Source organism: Dromaius novaehollandiae, chromosome 14 (genome assembly GCF_036370855.1).
Source record: "Dromaius novaehollandiae isolate bDroNov1 chromosome 14, bDroNov1.hap1, whole genome shotgun sequence".
In the NCBI taxonomy this organism is placed as follows: domain Eukaryota; kingdom Metazoa; phylum Chordata; class Aves; order Casuariiformes; family Dromaiidae; genus Dromaius; species Dromaius novaehollandiae.
In genome coordinates, this window is record NC_088111.1 from 20678318 (window position 1) to 20696372 (window position 18055).

Below are 18055 nucleotides of genomic sequence, written 5' to 3' on the forward strand. Positions count from 1 at the left end.
TCGTCTGAGGTGCTATGGCATATTCATAGGCCTAACAGTGGGGACTTTGTGGTGCTGGCTTTTAAAAAAATAGCCTAAAAATGTCTAATAATGAAGTATTTATTTCAGTAAACAACATATGAATGAAATAAGTGTTTTCTCAATACTTCACTTTTTCCCTGCCTTCTCTCCCTCCCCCCACCCCAACATTTTTTTTTAATAAGTGGAACTAACCAGACTTCGTTCAGTTCTTGCTGAGCTTGGGAGCACGACTGTGCTCCTCTTGCCTGGTGGAGCACATAAACATGCGCTGGGTGAATAAAGCGTGTGTTGTGCCCAGAGAGAAACACGACCTGTGACCATGTCCCATCCGACGAATGGGGGAGATGTGTTCGTTCGGACAGGCGCGCGGACCGCGCGAGCGGTGGCTGGAAGTATCCATGTACTTTCTGGTATGCAGCTTCAGACATTTGGGACCTTATTTACTGTGGCAGTAAATAACTGCATTTCCTAGTCAGAGTGCTGCCAGCACCCAGGGACTCTGCAAAGCAGGGCTTAAAGGTGTCCATAGGGGCAGGGAAAGACAGGGAGAAGGGCAAAAGGGAGGCTAAGAGATCTACTGTCCCCATCACGTTAGCATTGCTGAACGTGGGCGATGCAATGTCAGGCAGATGCTGCACAGCTCCTCTTTTATCACAACTGCATCTAACCCTAGCTGAGCACCTGGAGTGAATGGGAAACTTTGACTTGGCTTTTCCTGTGTGAGCATTAGAGGGAAGAATGCCTTCCCCTCTTGCAGAGATGCATGGGGCTGGACTGACTGTTTTAGGAGGATTTTGAGATAGAAAGTACTAATTTGAGCTCTGAACCCACTGCTGAACTGACATCCAGCTTTTCAAACCTATCAGTGCTGATGACTGTGTTCTTGTAATCACTGCCTTCTCCCTGTAACACAATCAGAGTAGTAACAGGTAACAACAGCACGTTCAAGAGCCCTTCCTTGCCTTCAAGCCTTGGGATTAGATGGTCAGGATTCTCGAAAACAACAGATTTGGGAAAACACAATCCACTGGTTTTCCATCCTCCTCCTACCCACTTGGCGTGAGTGAAAACCATCCCATCATACATAGAATAGACATTTGTCCTCTGTACAGAGGCAGGTAAACATGAGGCAGCCTGTGACCTTGGGTGAAGCTTATAAATACATCTGAATTTGATGCATGCTGATATTTGCTCTGGAAGCTAAATTAGACATTTGTATATTCGCAATGGCACAAACCATGCTGCTGGTTGACCATAGTGTCCAGAAGCCCTGGTTGCATTCCAGGACCCTGCAATTCAAGGTGCTGGGCGATCAGTGAACAGAGAATCACTGCTCCAAAGGTCCTACATGTGTGCAGCCTGCCAGTTTGGAGTGGCTAACTGAGGAAGTCCATACTGCTAATAAGAGCATGGATCCCTGGGGAGAGATGGGGATGCAGAGAAATGACTATTTCACACCTGGGAAAAGATCAAATGCCCACTTTGCAGACTCAGGCTGCCGAGGATGCTCATTCTGCATGGGCAACAGTCTCCAAGTGCCTTGACCTGGCCTGCAAATGTGCATGTGTGGACCACAGACACACGCATCTCTGGCACTCGTGCTCAGGCTATAAGCTTTGCATGTATAAATGTATCTGCAACGTGCCCATTTTAATGGGGAAGGCTGGTTTGGTGTCAGTGCTCTGTGGTTTGTGTGTAGATGTTCCAAGCTACTCTTTGGAAATTTGGCTATGTACATTTAAAAACAGATTAAATTCCTGTACTGAAACAACACAGTTATTACAGCTCCTGGGTTTTCTGCTTAACCACGGCAACAGGGAAAAGGATTAGCAGCTGATCCAAACGTATTAAGACGGCCAGGGAACAGGCTGTGGACAGGATCCTCTTCCTGCTATGTGCCAACCCGGCTCCTTGTCACCATGGCCCAGCTGGACTTGCCACCCTCAGGTCTGCCAGCTGAGCACCTTGCCTGAAGGCTCCCTGAACGACTGAGGCCCAGCGAGCCAAATGAGCAAAGTCCCCCTGAGTAACCTGGCTTAAACCAGCCTGGCTCCCTGTGACCGCAGGGGCCGGGAGCGCTGACGCGAGCGGCGGAGCTGGCCGATGCGACGCGGCCGTGCGTTCCAGCAGTGCCACACAGCTGGCACAGCAGCATCCAGGCCCGTGTGGCCTCGGCCGTGGGCGACGTGCTCACTTCGTGGCCGGCTGGGGACGATGTGCCCTTGGCACTCCTCACACACACACACGCGGAGAGGGCATCGAATCTAGCTCAAGTTGCTGCAAGTTACAGCTAAAAGGCAAGACTGTAAGACAACTCGCTCTTTCCTGGTGAGACCCGGCTCAGACAGGTGTGCCTACCTCCCCGCAGGGGTGATAACATAAGAGGCTTCTCTTTTGGGCCTCACAGTTTCTAGCCTTGAGTCTCCAAAGCGATTGCATTTGCAAGCCAAAGTCAAAGATGATTTGTCCTTGCTAAGAACTAATTTCCGGGCTGGCTTACAAAAACCCCATAAAATAGCATCATTTACTATTGCTACAGTGTCATTACTGTACAAGGTGCTTTGCAAACTAATACAAGACAGATGGTTTCCCTCAGGAAAACATTACAGAGCAAGCTAAAATATACCACAAATATACCTTGACACAGCAGGGCTAAAATGGGAACTGGGGGTTCAAAGAGGCATTTAAAGGTAGAAAAGAGATTTACTGTCTTTTTTTGCTTCTTTATGATGAATAAAGAGAAACGTTGTTTGTTTTGAATGAGTTCTTTGTTTGTTTTCCCGTTTGGTATATTATAAATCCATTTGTGCATTTGTCTATTTGGAAGATTCACAGTAACTGAAGAAGAGCTTTTCCGATGTCATTGTTTCAGCAAAGAGAAGGAAGTTGTGCAACTGGAGAAGAAAGCAATTTGTCACCAAATAGTTTAAAATCTTTGTCTGACTTTATTAATACCTATTTAACTTTGATTCCTAACTAACATCACAGATAGAGGAAACTTTTGAGAAGGACTCCACATCCTCAAACATTCAGTTAAGTGTTAGAACTTATAATAAATGCCAGAAAGATCTCCAAAAAAAGCAGGGAAAATGAAAACCAAACTCGACATTCTTGCAATTTCTAGGCATTTTTTTTTAAGTTTTACCCTCCTTTCTCCATCTAAGGAAGCTGAAAGCAATGCAATTTCCAGTTCTTTTAAATATCCTTAGCAGGTCACCTCTAATGCTGAGAGGATTGACTGTGATCTGGTTCCAAGGCTGTTGCATCAGAGCTTAGAAACCAAGGATAAATTATTCTCTGCTCATGCAGGGAACTGTAGCTTGAGAAGAAAGCTCCGTGTGAGGGGCCCTGCGGGTGCCGCGGGTCACACCTACGCCATAAACCGCCACCACGAGCAGCGATACCAGGGAACCGGAGAGCGCTTTACTTCGCAGGGCTGGGCAAGTACTGCTGCCCCCGCTCCAGGAGCAGGCGGCTCACACGGGGGGAGGCATCGCACCCGCCTGCCACTCACCCTCCCCTTACCTAAAAATAAGGGCACGGAGCAAGCTAGGGGAGTCCGTGCGGCTCCGGATTCCCAGCGCCAGCCTGCGACCATCAGGCCGTCCTGCCTCCCGTCCCGGCTGTCGGCTCTGGCTTCTCTAAAGGAAGTGTGTTCGGCAGCGAGGTGCCGGCTGCCTGGACCCTTTGGCAGCTCCTAAAGTGCATGGGGTGCGAAACGAAGGGGAGAGGAGTGATGCAAGCAGAGCCTGGGGTGCCTTTTCTCCCTGTGAAACACCAGGAAGGCACCAGAGGTCTGCGCAAGCCTGCTGATGCCTCGGCTGGCTCTTCCAGGCCTCTGCCTGGCCCCTGACCTTGGGCAACCAGGACTAGCAGCTGGGTGGAGGTGGCTACCCTGCTTTTGCCATAACAGCACAGAGCGTGTTTATTCACGCAGAGCCCACGAGAGTGATTTCTCCGAAGCTGCAGTGCTCCGGCACAGCTGGTGCTCATGTCCACCTCCCGCATGAGCCCCAACAGACCCTTGATGCTCAAGCAGGAGGCAAATTCACGGGGTCTCCTTTACCTCCACAAGGAAGGAGTCCATTAGGGGCTCCCCTCTGCTTTCTCTACTGGGGTAAGGGAGGGAATATTTTGGCTTCACTCCCTGGTGTGTGGGGGGCTTTTGTGGCCGACAGAGCAGTTTGAACAGGTACTGTCCCACTGGTTGTTCACGAGACAGGGCTGAGTGGCAGTGGTGGGGGCAGGGGAAGAGGGGATTGGAAAGCCAGAAGCTCCTTTCCCCCAGCCCTGTCCTGCATCTCTTACCATTCAATGCTCAGAGACCTGGGCCGGAAGGCAGACAGCTCGGCCGAGACATACTCAGCTTTCCTTCTCTTCTCCTGCTTCTGCTTAACCGACAAGCGGTGGGCAAACTTAGAGAGGCTGCTTTCCGACCTGGGGAAGGGGAGAGGAAAGGCATTAATGTCATTGAAGCACCTTGGATCCCACAGTCAGGATCACGGCAGAAAGCCAAGTGACGCTCAGAGCTAAAAGGGGAAGCGGCAGGAGGTGGCTCCAGGAGCAGCATCTGGATGAAGCGACAGAAGCCCCAAGAGGAAGGTGCAGAGGAGCAGCAAGAAGGTTTAGCGTCACATCAACAGGCCAGGACCTGCACAGGTCTGCAGGATGCTGTTAGCAAAACCACTCACTGGAGCAGATAGGCTCCCCATCATGACCTTATCAGGGAATCTACAAGTCTGTCAGTGTGAGTTTCCAAGCTGATTTCAGGTCCTGTTTCCTGCTGTAGCAGAAACACCTTTACAGGTCAAATGGTTTTACTTAAATGCCAACTGGCGATGGCCAAAGCTGGAGAGATGCAGGCTGCTTCAACTTCCTGGCACCCTTGGCCTACCTGCTTAGAGAGGGGACCAGGAAGCCAGAGGAGCACTGACAGAGAGAAGCAAAGGCAAGAAGGAGGGACTTCCATGAACTTCCACCACAGCCACACATTCATTCACAAAAAATCCCAGAGCCCCTGTGGACCCCCAGCCAGGGATTTGAGACACTGAGATGGCTTTTATGTTGAAGACTGATAAGGAAATCAGTCTATGTCAGAGATGTTTTGGAGAAGGAAACAACGCATGTGTCAGGACCCATCTGCACTCACAAAGTCTCTTCATGCCTGGATGGGAAGCCCCAACATTGCTCCTAATCCCCCAAACCTGGGGAGAAGAGCATCTGGCAGGCTCCAGGGCTAAACTGCACATCACCCCCTCCATCACAGCACTGTGCAGAACAGAAGTGCTGCTACCAAGGCACAGCCGCACCGTCTCTTATTCCTGTGGCACTCAGAAAACTCGCTTGGAGATATGCCTGTGTTCCCTCCCCTCAGGTCATGCTGGCTTCTGCAAAGGCTGCATCCCTCCCGCTTTCTGTCCATGCCATGCGGAGATGCTGTACCTGCTCTCTGCCAACCGCCAGCAACGCCCAGGCTGTCCACAAACTGTCCCTGCTGCTAATTCACGGGGAGCAGAGAAAAGGGGGAAAACACTGGGGGAGAGGTGGCGAAAACAAGAGAGGGCCTCTTGAGTTTGTGTTCTGCTTTGGGAGTACAGGACACCCTGTGCTTCATTGACGCTGTGACTGCAAATACTCCTGTGCTTGGGCACATGATGCTGGCTGAATGGCATTGCTCCAGTTTGCCAGCTCTGTGACTCACACTGGCACTTCTACTGCCTTTTCCTCCTTGCAGGCCTGCGATAGGCCCGACCTGCCTCCCATGCGTGCTTGTCCATTCTCAGGACACTACTACGGTACCTTCCAGCTCTAGAAGTCCAGGGAGCTGGGAGCTGTGCCTGAGCCATGCCACTGTCCTCCCAGGATTGCCCAGGTAGACTGGAAGGCAGAATTTGAGGACAGTGGTGCCCTACAGCTGTAAAACAGAATCGAACCCCTCCTGCAGAACTGCTTCTTGCTGGGGAGTAGGACAACCAGGCCGCAGCTCCCAGCACCCTGGCCCAGCTTGCCGAGATCCCTGCACATACCACTACCAACAAACCCCGACCACACAGGGCTCAGTCTGGACAGAAAAGGGAACAGAAATAAAGTGATTTGCCAGGGGTCCTGGAGAGGAGAGTGACACAACTGGGAAGGGACCTGCAACATCCCAACCATTAGTCCCCACTTCTCTGGCAGTGGGAATTAAAAGCTACCAAGAGCATTGCATGAGGCACTGATGGATTGCGGCCGCCTGAGGCTTTGCAGGGCTCTTGGCTCCCCACATTTCTGACGGTGCGTGCTCCGAGAGCCTGGGCTGGAGAGAGAAAAGGCTCAATGCTGGACAAAAGAGCAATGGGGAAAAGCTGGGACAAGCAGCAAAGGCACAAACAGCTCCAGGCTGAGCCCCCCAACTACTCAACATGTCTGAATGAGCGCTATCTCCATGTGTTTCAACGGTGAGGAGAAGAAAACACCAAACTGCTCTCCTGGCACCACCACCAGTCAATGTATATATATTGTTAAAGCTAATACTTCTCTTGACTGACCTCAACCAAACAAAATACCTCAAAAAAATAAAAGGAAGGTATTTCTCAGAAACGAGAGCTCCCCGCCTTTCCTTACAATAATTAAATAAACCACGAACAGCTAGCAATTTTTTTCCTGATACATTTTAAACACAGACATCTTCAATTCATTAACTCTGGTTATTGATTTATTTTTCAGCTTATGAATTGCTGTTGCTTGGGACAGGGTGGAGACAGCTTTCTGGAGAGGGTTCTTGTCTCTAAGATCACCACTGGGAAAGAGTCGGTCAGACCTTCCAGGGTCATTCTTTACATTCTTAAAAAAAAAGATCACTTTGATGTAAAGGATGAGGTTTGTCTTTAAAAAAACCCAACAAGAAACCCGAAGCTCAGTTTTCCCCCTTTCAGAGCTGGAGGAAAAGGCGTTAGAATAGGAACAATTTAAGCGTCCTGTTAAAGCCCATCTAGCAGAGCCCACTGCACAAACACCATCCCTGCCATCAAGGCTCTCCTTTGATTCCATGTCAAAGCTCAAGCTGTAATGAATAATATTTCAATTAAGCGAGGTGCGGTATAGTGATCTCTCATCTCTGAGGCAGTTTTTGCCTTCAAAGCTGGGAAGGATAGAGCCAGCCCAGCTACAAGGCTAGATGGTGCTGGCCTTCAGAGTCCAGGCATCTGGGACTGAGTTCAGAACTCCTGTGAGCAGACACAGCTCTCCCCACTGGCCCTGGGCACTGCACTGATTTATCCCACAGATGTATGGTTCCCTGGTGCTGCCCAAGGAGACCTCCAAGCTGCTGCAGCAGCTCTTCCTCCTCTCCTGCCCTTGCCTCTGCTCCAACCAGCCCCTGGTACCACGCGTCCCGGACCCCAGAGCCCCTGCAGCGAGCAGGAGCTGCCAGCTTGCCTGGGAGTGCTCAGCAGCTAGGGACGGGGCTCAGAGAACCCTGGAGGTGGGGGAAAAAAAGGTTGCTGGCTACCTAAGGCATCTCCTTGCCAGCAGCCAAATGTTCCCCATACTGCTGTCCTAAAGCCACGCAGTTTTAACTCTCCCCAGGAACAGTGCTCCTTCCATTCTCCATGGGAGAGGCCTCCATCCCAGCAGCTATGCTACCAACATACCTGGCGTGTTAATCTCATGAGATCTGGGAAATGCCCAAAACCATTTTCTGTTTTTTTTCTGCTCTCAGCTGTCCCCACAGGGCACCCTGCACAGCTTTCACAGCCACCCATTTCGAACTATCCCCTAGAGGCTTTCCCCTGCGGAGCATGGACATGGAGCTGGGCTCAGGAAATCCGAAACTGGCTACATGGATGCAAGAAGGCAGCATCCCATCCAGCTGAGCAACCATCTTGTTCCTATATCCTTCTTCCAGTCTGTCCAGGGTAAACGTGCATGGCATCTGACGAAAGGTGGGAAGGTGCTGGAGGTTGTGTTTGCCAAACGGCCCGTGCAGGTACATGCCTTTTATGAGCAACAAAGCATGGAAAATTATACACTTCAGGAGATTTACTCCAAAGTGTACACCTCACCCAAGCAGGGAAGCAATAACCACTTGAGAGACCCAACAGCATCTGCCAAGAAGACCTGACATGGGAAAAACAGAGTTACATGCGAAAAGGACTCCGAGTAGCATGTGGAGAAAACAAGGAATCAAAGTTGTGCTTACATTTAAATCCAACGAGCAACACGCAGCTAGGAAAGAGAAAGATTCACTGAGAACAGGCAGCCGAGAGCCTGCGCCCCACTGAAGACCCCATCGTGGGCTCCATGGCCAGAGGGCACTGCTGGGCTGGGACGCAGAGGGACCTGCTGGGATGTACCTGCTGGCCCATCCTGCCTGCTCCGATTTCCTTATTGCATTTGTTTTCCAATTCTTGACCCTACTCCTCTGAAATTTCCTTTGAGCCTTTTAAATAAAGGCAGCTGCCTCCGTTTGCCTAAGCTGTGGCCCAAAAGGGAGGATGGCCCCAAAGGGGAATTCATCTTCCCAAGAGGCAGGGATCAGTCTAGAGCAAGGCGTGCTGGCAGGGCTGGGAGAAGCACCCTGGGGTATAGTCTGGGAGCCAGAGACCCGGGCAGGACGGGTTGCATGTGCTGAAAGTCAGGGTGAGGCGTGGGTCCCGTCTCTTGGGAGGGGGCTCCCTGGCAGGCGCTGACAGGCTGCCCTCTCACAGCCTGCGGTGACGTGGCTCCACATGGCCTTGCAGTGATGAGCTCTGCCTTTGCGCCCAAAGAGCAGAACTGAACGGGCTTTCTTGCTGCTTCGCTGGTCAGTACTGCTGTGGGTTCAAGTGGCTGAGCTCAGGCAAATCCAAGTCAGAAACAAATGCACAGTCTGGCTCCACAAAGGTGTATAAGATACACAGCCAAGGGGAAGGACGGAGCCCCCAGCTCTTGGGGGTCTCCAGAACAAGACAGCAAGCCCTTTGGAAAGGCATATGGACAAACACGAGGTGCTAGCTCCTTCCAGCAGGTTCAGAGCGATGTTCTCCAGCTTATGGTACCTGATGTTTAAATCTGCCTGACCCAGGGAACATGAAGGAGGGTCATGTGCATGACCCAGAAGGTGAACACATATCTCAAGATGTTGGGTATTATTTTCATTCTCCAGCCCAACCTTCCAGCCTACCTGTCCTCCAGCCTGGCACAGCAGTTCATCAGACCAGGACCCACCATATCCAACTGCTAATAGCGAAGTTAGACTGGGCCGTGAACACTCTCTGATGGGTTTCTACCTCCTCATCAAGAGTCAGAACCTCTCCTCTCGTGCCAGTACAAACCAGCCTCCTCTTACCTACGCTGGACCCAGAAGCTCCAGAAAAGGCTTTACTTTCTTTTTTGGTTAGAAAGCCAGGATCACATTATAGTATCATCTGGCTATTTATACAGTGCTGCTTTACATAAACTGTACTGCAGAACAGGGAATGAATCATACCTGCTCTGCTCTGACGGCGTGCAGACAAGCGCAGCCTGAATCAGGCAGACTGCTCCACCTCCCCTCCCCTGCCCCGCGCACACCCTGGCAGCCCCGACCAGCCGCCAACGCGGGGCTGGCCCAAAGGCCATGCAGCTCCTCCGTGACAGCCACCTTCCTGCCACGCAGACTGCCCACTTGTGCTTCAGCTTTCCTGAGCCTCTTATTGTTGGAAGTCCTCCGGTTCCTCAGAGGGGTCGGGATGCTCCTGTGTTTCTGCACTGGGCGTAATGTTTGGGGGCTCTACGTTGACTCCCAACGATACCGCCTTGCAGCAGAAGGTGAGCCTGCTCCTCTCTCTCTTTAAGAGAAAGAGAGGACACTGCTTTAATCACGTTTTTATTTTCCTGGTGCTTTCCAAGCATTCCTCGATGCCCCTATAACACTGAAAAGGCCCTAACTTAGGCCCGTAAGGTAAACACAGGGAAACTGAGACACAGAGAGTCAACGCAAGTAAGCTATGCCCTTCCACAGTTGTTAGCATCCATCCTCTTGTGTACTTCACTGCTCTCACTGGACAGCGACATTTTCTTGCCTTTTCCTAACAGTGCTAGCATGCCTGACACCAGTGCAGGCTGAGGGAGAAGGCAACCAAGGGCAGAGAAATCGGCCGGAGAAACAAAGAACGAGGGTCTCAAATGAAGCTGCCCTGTGACAGCTTCCTCTAAACCTGCTTTGTTCCAGCTCTGGGCCCTACCACCTCCATGATCAAGGTGGCATCCTGACCTGCACCCTCAGGTCTCAGAAGGGATGCACACATGATCAGGCTTTAATGGCATCTCATCCACTGCACAACAGGAAACAGCATCCATCTCCCCAAGCAGCTCAGAGCCAATGCTGCTGTCACCCTGCCCGGCTGGCTCTCCATCTTGCTCTTGGATGGGCTGCAGGCTCAAAGCCTCGCGGACGGCAGAAACGCCACTCGAGCAGATGAGCAGGGCATGAACAGGTCCCAGTGGAGCGCAGCCAGTCAGAGCCCACCACAGGGCAGGCAGGCATTGCCCGAAGGGGAAGGCAGCAGAAAGGCTTACCTAGGAGAAGCCCCAATTATTGCTTTTCCACTCTTATTGCTGCCACGGGCCAGCCAAATGCAGTAAGATCCTCGCAGCCCGAGAGCCCTGCTCTGCCTGCAGCCCTGTGCTGGGTTTGACAGGCCTCATCCACCCCTCCTACACCTGCCAAGGTTTCCCAGCAGCTCCCCGCATGCTGCAGAGAAGCAGGGGACACACAGGGAAAGCCATCAATTGAAACATCAACCGCAGCAATGGAAGGAATCGTCTCCTGACAATGAGAGAAGGTTGTTCAGCTACTGTGCTGTATCATAAATCACACCTCTATGACTTGCCATCTGTCAGCCAGATTACACATGTTCATAGTCCCATGTCAGCGTTTAAGTCAGAACACAGCATCTTTTCCCTGGAAATAAATATCAGCCCTGGAGACTCCTGCAGCCCTACCTATCGAGTACCACGGCTCATCCCTTCCTTCAAAACGTTCCAGCGTGTCTGCTACAGCTAGCAGAGGACATACTGGGCACACAGCAACACCACTGTCAGCAGAGCGTGAGGCAGGGGGAGCACAGGCAGTGCATTATTTCCCCCAGATAAAACCACAGCTTCATGCACATGTGGCGATGGCAGGACTTGGCACAGCAAACAGCCCCTCTGCATCAGCACCAGAGCCCAGTCCTTGCGACAACCACAGAGGAGGTAGGGGCAGCCAGACACAGACCCTGCTACCTAAGGGCGGTGGGGACACTGCTGGGTTTTCTCTGAACACAGGCAGTTTCCGGCCCTGCTCTGTGTCAATGACTCCTCAAGTGAGTTTAATCAGCATGTACGGAGGGTGCTCAGATGGACACGCTCAAACCTTTCCTCCAGCCAGAGCCCATCCAAGCTGAAAGGGAAGTCTCCCAGCTCCAGCAGGGACTCAGTTCCCACACCGGCTACATTTCCAGGCTCCAGCTCCTCTCCTGAACATGTTGCATGACACCAGTTCAATGCCCACATCAAAAAGCTGCATCCCTTAACCAGACAAGTTTTCTGGAGGTCTACCCCCAGCACAGATGACTCCCAAAGTCCCCAACATGCCAAGGCAGCAGGAATGCAGAATGAGTGGAGATGAAGCTGACTGGCAACCTGGCACCTAGCCTCTGGTCCTGCCATCGGCTCAGAGCAGCTTGCTGAATCATCACAAGACGCAGCGTCCCAGCACAAAAATCTACTCAGCTGCCCTTTAGCATGAGGACAACAACAGTCCGAAACACCCCGCTCCACCCCCTTGCTGGCCGGGTGAACGGATGAGCAATGACATTTCACAAAGCTGAGTTAGAATAAAAATACACAGGGCCCAATTCATCCCTCCCAGCTTCTCTGGTTTTACACCAGGCACAGATCTGGCCCGGGGGTTTGGAATGTCACAGCGGGTCTTTCAGAGACAGGTTCCCCCTTGCTGGAAAAGGAAAGGAAAGTGATGACAAGTGAAATCCCAACAAATCCAGTAAAAGAACAAGCCTGCTTCTGACTCCTAGGCTACCCAGCAGACTCTGCCAGCCATCCCACCAGGACCACATCCACCGGCTTTCTCTGCTGTCCCCACCATCCTTCACAGTGGCCCTTGAGGGAAGCATCTCCTGTTGCCTCCACAGAAAGTAACACATTTCAGCAATTTGCAGCAATTGCAGTGACCCAAGCCCAGGTGCTCACGCAGTATCTCACCCAGTCAGAGTCCTTATGCAGCACTGCAAGACCTGCTGGCACCCACACAGGCAACGTCTGTGTCAGGGCCAGAGTTACCAAGCAGACTGGGATTGCACAGCCAGGATCACCCCGTGCCGCAGTTGCAAAATGACTGAGGTTAAAAGGCAGCAGCCAGCACACACATGCACCCAACAGCACTGACCGTGAGAGGCAGTGCCAGCAGTGCTCCTGCGCCGAGGGCTGACCCAGGCCAGCCAAAGCCCCTCAGCACAGGACATGCACATGCATGAAGGCTAGAGACAGGCATGCAATAGATAAGGAGACAACTTAACCTAGGCAGGAAAAACTTGTACATATTGCACTCCCTAGCCTGAGACTCGGAAGTTAGCACGTGTTTGGGCATGGTTATGAACTAATCCAGTTCCTAGAAGGCAGCTGATATACTCTTGAATTAGCTACAGGCAAGAGAAAGTCCCAGGAAAAGCTCATGTGATGGTTGTGCTCAGCCCAGGCACTTTGCAGCACACAAACCAGCAGCATTTTTTGCTGTTCCTCCCTTTGGGAATAGTCATTGCAAAACCAGCTTCTCAGCTGGGCTTATCCCCCCAGGCGCCCTGCATCGCCCGGCAAGAGCCTGGCGTCAAGACTTGGGAAGACAAATCCCACCTGCAAGGAAGCCAGATGCTGCCTCTGGGTAGGCAAGATGGGAAAGAGCACAGCTTACTGTGCTCCTTGCAGCAGCAGACTTTGGCTCTGGAAGCATTTTATTTACACAGGTGTAGTCACAACAAAAGAGGGGAAAAGCATTAAAGCCGGAAAGGTGCTTCCCGAGCGGACAGCAGCCTTTAGGGAGAGTGCTTAACATTTCCTCGGCTTCGGAAAGGAAACATGCACACACGCGCACAGCCGCACACACGGAGCCACCCTCTGGGCAGGTGTCGAATACAAATGCCTCTCCGGCAAAGCCCCACTCACCTGCCTGCTCCAGCACGACCTGCTTTTCTATATGCCCATGCCTCCACGGGGCAGCTCGCCCCAGGCACAGCTCACCACCGACCGCTGGCTCCGACAGCAAGCGCGATGCTCAGGCAGGGTGTCCCCAAAGCAGCAGCACGGCGAGCAGGACCCCAGGCGAGCTGGCTGCATCCGCAGCGTGCCATGCCCAGGGAAGAACAGCCCGGAGAGCCGCACAGGGCGACGCTCACTCACCTGGGCAGCCTCAGGTCCCTTCCCTTCGGTCTCTCCCGATCTCCCGCCTCAGGAGGAGCAGCTCATCAGAGAGGTTTCTTTGGAAGAGTCCCCGTCCCCTTCCCTAGCTGCTCCACGCACACGACCACACGCACGCTCCCATCAGAGCTAATCACTCGCGCTGCAAAGAGCCTCCGTCAGCCCATGGCCCCACTCTGCGACGCAGCGCCCGGCCGCTGCCGCTCCACAGCCCTGCCCCGCGCGGGTGCTTCCCTGCTCCCACTGCACGCGCTGGCCCTTCCTCCTCATCCACCACCTCTATTTCCCTCACCCATCACCTCAGGTTTCTCTCACTCTCGCTTGCTCTGTGCTTGGCTCTTTTTTTTTCATTTCTTTTTTTTTTTTTTTTTTTTTTGCTCCCAATCTTGTTTCTATAGAAACGAGATTAGCAGAGGGGGAAATAAAACAGCCCCATGTGACTCAGATTCCGACACTAAAGAATCTTTCAGTCTCTCTCACTCTCGCTGGTGTTTTACATAACAACAAGTCATTGTGCAGGGCTCCGAGGAGAGGAGAAAAGAGCTAGGCAGAAGCCAGCAATACCTTTGGCTCAGCCCCGGGACCTGCGGGGACCCTGCTGCTGGCTTCCAGCTTTTGCTCGCGCTCCCGACACAAGCAGTGTGCCACCAAACCCTGCTGTCACACTCGCGTCTCCAGACGACACCATGAGGCTCTCCCACCCTGCACAGACCCACTTTGGGATCGGTTTCCCTATTGCAGAAGGGGAGAAACCGGAGATAGCCAAGCTCGCTGCACCACTGAAAACTGCCTTGATGCCCACCGAAACTTCTGGAGTCTCCATGGTAGCTTTGCAGAAAGGAGCACCTGAGACCCACCCACACTGCCGAGCTTTCCTGCCTCCGCTGCCCTAGTGGCTCAGTAGGATGCAAACTGGAGATGGTTTTGGCCAGTGGTCTCTGATCTCCGTAGGCCCGTGGGTGACAGAGCTGGGAACCTGGTGTGCTGCAGACATCCACGCGCTCCACTGTCCTTGGAGACCTCAAGTTTTACCTTCTAAATCCCCCAAAACCATGAACAATATCTGATGTCAGGGCCCACAGACCACGGGCCAGGTTCTTCAATTGCACTTTTGGGCAAGCAGGTGACAGACACAGAGAGGTTATCCTGTGGGTAAGGGCCCCTGCCCGGGGGGGCATCCTATGTCCAAAGTGGATGCTACGTGCCTAAGCTCCTTCCTGGAGGGCAGGAGGTGCTGGGGACCCTGCGGCTGTAGCCTGCTCCCAATGCACTCCTCTTCTACCTTGGGGGTAGATGTTTACTGCCCTTAGCCAGCATTGCCTGCTAAGGTCACACAGCCAGAACTTCTGCTAATGAACCCTCACTCATTTGTATGAAACACTGCCCCTCTGCACTCCTCTGCTGTGCCTGCTGATGGTGCTCACCCCCACAGTCTCCACATTTCCAGATGCAGCCCAGGGCTGGAAATGGGAAGCTTGGTTTAATTCCTGCCAGAACACAACAGTTGTTCAACCAAAACAGTAGCTAGGTGTCTTACGCATGAATACCATTGGGCTTCCACTTCCACCCTTTTGAAGAGGCAGCAGAGAGCATCTGACGAGGCCAGTCAGGTCCTCAGGTTTTGGGTTCTCATCTGAACAACAGAGCCTTTGTCAGTGCAGCAGCCACACTGCTGGGCTAGGGCACTGGCTCAGCAACAATGCAGGGAGAGGAACTAGTCAGCACAGTTTTCTCATGTACCTGGGTTTCCTTCGCTACTTCACTGTCCCACTTCTTGCCCTGACTCAATCATAACTAGCTTGTGAGATCTGATGACACTATAGCCTAAGGTCTGCCTGCAGGCTATTACATTAGGAGACTCTCCTCCTTGAGCATCACGGTGCTGAACACCACATCAGTTGGAACAGGCCCTCATTTACCTTAGTGATGAGCTCAGGATAGATTAGACAGATAGAGCAGCTGTGGGCAGCCACAGTACGAGCAAATGATAAATTCAACTGTACCTAATCAGCCAACCTCTTCTGGGATGCAGTATGGTCACATACTTGTCACCTTGTCAGGTGCACAACATACAAAGGTTAGGTGAATCACAGAACGGTTGAGGCTGGAAGGGACCTTTAGAGATCATCTAGTCCAACACCCCCGCTCAAGTAGGGTCACCTAGAGCAGATTGCCCAGGACCCTGTCCAGTCTTCAAGGATGGAGACTCCACAACCTCTCTGGGCAACCTGTTCCAGTGCTCAGTCACCCTCACAGTAAAAAAGCTTTTCCTTATGTTCAGCTGGAACTTCTTGTGTTCCAGTTTGTGCCTGTTGCCTCTCATCCTGTCACTGGGCACCACTGAAAAGATCCTGGCTCCATCCTCTTTACACCCTCGCTTCAGATATTTAAACACATTGAAAGATCCCCCCTCAGTCTTCTCTTCCCCAGGCTGAACAGTCCCAGTTGCAGGTGAGACTGCAGAAAAGAAGATAAAGGCTTCTGCACTGATAAGAACAAGAGCTCTGCAAATGTGGTATCTCACCCACCTGTCAGAGATGGGTTTCTTCACAGGCTAAACCAGTCAATTTGGTGGAAACAAGCAAAACTGGTTAATGCCTGTTTTGGCTTGAGAAGAGGCTTGCTGCAAGGGAAGGACAGCTTGTCAGTCGGCTGAAGTTTTCTAGGGCTGGAGAGAGGAAAAGCGGGGATGACACAGATGAGGAAAGAGTTGCAGTGCCAGGAGTTGCAGGGGACAGTAAAGAAAGAAGCTACAGTTCTGGACAAGACAGTCAGGAGAGGCGTTTGACAACCCTGGGACTAGATGCTGCAGCTCAAGACGAGATGCTGAATTCAGAAAGTGTGAATCGTTCCTCCTTGCACCACAGCACACATCAACACAAGCTGCCTCTTAGTTGATGAGTGCCCTAAAACCATATATGAGAGACAAGTCAGAACTGCAAAACCATGATAACAGCAGCTCAAGGCAACCCCTTCACGCTGGCACAGCAAGCCTGTCAGTCTGCGGTGACAGGGCTCCCAGAGCACAGACTTTGCAGCAGCTAATCTCTCAGAGGTTGCTGACATTTGCCATGTATTGGGGGGCATAAGAAGCACTTAAAAATTATCAATGAGTGCTGCCTTGCTAGGCATGACTCTTTACATGCATGTAGGATGCAAACACCTAAACTGAAGCCAGGCTGGTGTCCTTGGGAAGGGTAAAGTTAGACTCTGCAAGGATTGGCTCTGCAACAAGGAACTGGGCAGAGCAGACAAGGCCCTGTGCAAGATCCTCTATTTAAAGTATGATAATGGGGTCACAAAAACTTCCGCTAACAAAACGGCTTTGATACATACAGCTAATCATAGTTGGCATTATCAAGATGCATTACAATTAGCAAGTCAGTGGATAGTCTCTATTTCTGATCTCAGACACAAGGCTGGTAGGTGTACTCAAGGATGAAAGAAGAGAAAAAGGAAGCAGGGGGTAGAAGACAGAGATACCTTACGTGTATATTTAAATAAGCAGTGCAGCTGCTTCTGGGCACTATGGGAAAGCAGGTTTTAGACTGAGGATATTTATAAAGACAGCCAGGAAAGAAACACATCACAACAACATTCCTGTGCAGCCTCTGTCCTCTATCAGGCTCAGCAGCCTTGTGACCCTGCTGCCTATTCAGTTACAGCCTGACTCTGAGATTTGTTAGCATCTTTCAGGTGTACTCTGAGGTCTCCGCCAGACCTCCGACATCATGCCTGGGGCATGAAGGAGGTTTATGGACTGTCCTAGGCCACCTCACAGCTGAGTCATCTTCCCTAGCAGGTCTTCTGAGCAAAACCCTTGGGCTGACTTCCATATGCTATTTAGATGCTAGATTAAAGCAGCATCCAGGAAGAAGTCCAATCTCACATCCTACTTGCATTTCACAAAACGTATCCCTGTTGACCTGGGTTTGTGTGCAGTATTCAATACCAGGCCAGTTGCTTTATGACAGTGGAGGTGAATCAAAAAAGCAATACTCATTGGAACTGGATGGCATTTTTAAATTTGTGTTGTTTTCACTGAAAAAAAGAGTTTTGTCAAATTTACAGGTTCTGCTGCAAAGAATGTGATGCAAATCGAAGCAGAAGGAACCTTTCGATTAGTCCCAAATCAAACTGCTCCTTTGTTTTTGCTTTAAAAAGTTGTATTTTAATACAAAGCTATGCTCCAAACTGAAGGTAAATTTGCATGCCATTCCCATAAATATTCTTTGCCAAAATAATGATTTTATTCATTTGCATTTTGCTAACAACTATCCCCCTTCTGACCAACAGCTGTTCTCACCCAGTAAGAGAGATGCTGGGCACGTGTACCCACAGTCTTATGATTCAAGATGTGCTGTGCATTCCTCTCCCATGCCTGCATGGCGAGCGCTGTGTCTGTGTGCCTATTGCTCCAGCTGGGAGGCAGAGAAGGGGCAGTCCTGCTTCTTAGGGAACAGGAGAGGAGGGTTAAATGGAGGGGAATTTTGAAGAAGAGAAAATGAACTTCTGGTTTAGCCCTACAGGGGCACAGAGCTTTCTTCCTTTGTGTGGAAGCGGTAAAATACATGAAGAAGAAGCCTGGCCATGCACGTGGTACCAGCTGGCAGGCGGTGCT

The 18055-nt window shown here is 51.5% G+C and overlaps 1 protein-coding gene across 3 annotated transcripts in view; it reads right to left on the reverse strand.

Annotated features, from left to right (window-relative positions):
* The window catches only part of LOC112983393 (ankyrin repeat and fibronectin type-III domain-containing protein 1-like), a 311760-nt gene that overhangs the window by 45443 nt on the left and 248262 nt on the right, over positions 1–18055 (reverse strand). For 2 of the 3 annotated variants that reach the window (XM_064520674.1, XM_026100490.2), the window contains one exon: positions 4330–4458. The exons of the other annotated variant lie outside the window; for it this stretch is intronic. In XM_064520674.1, the coding sequence (XP_064376744.1) occupies positions 4330–4458 (129 nt within the window). The remainder of the gene's footprint in view (positions 1–4329; positions 4459–18055) is intronic. 3 annotated transcript variants of the gene reach the window in all.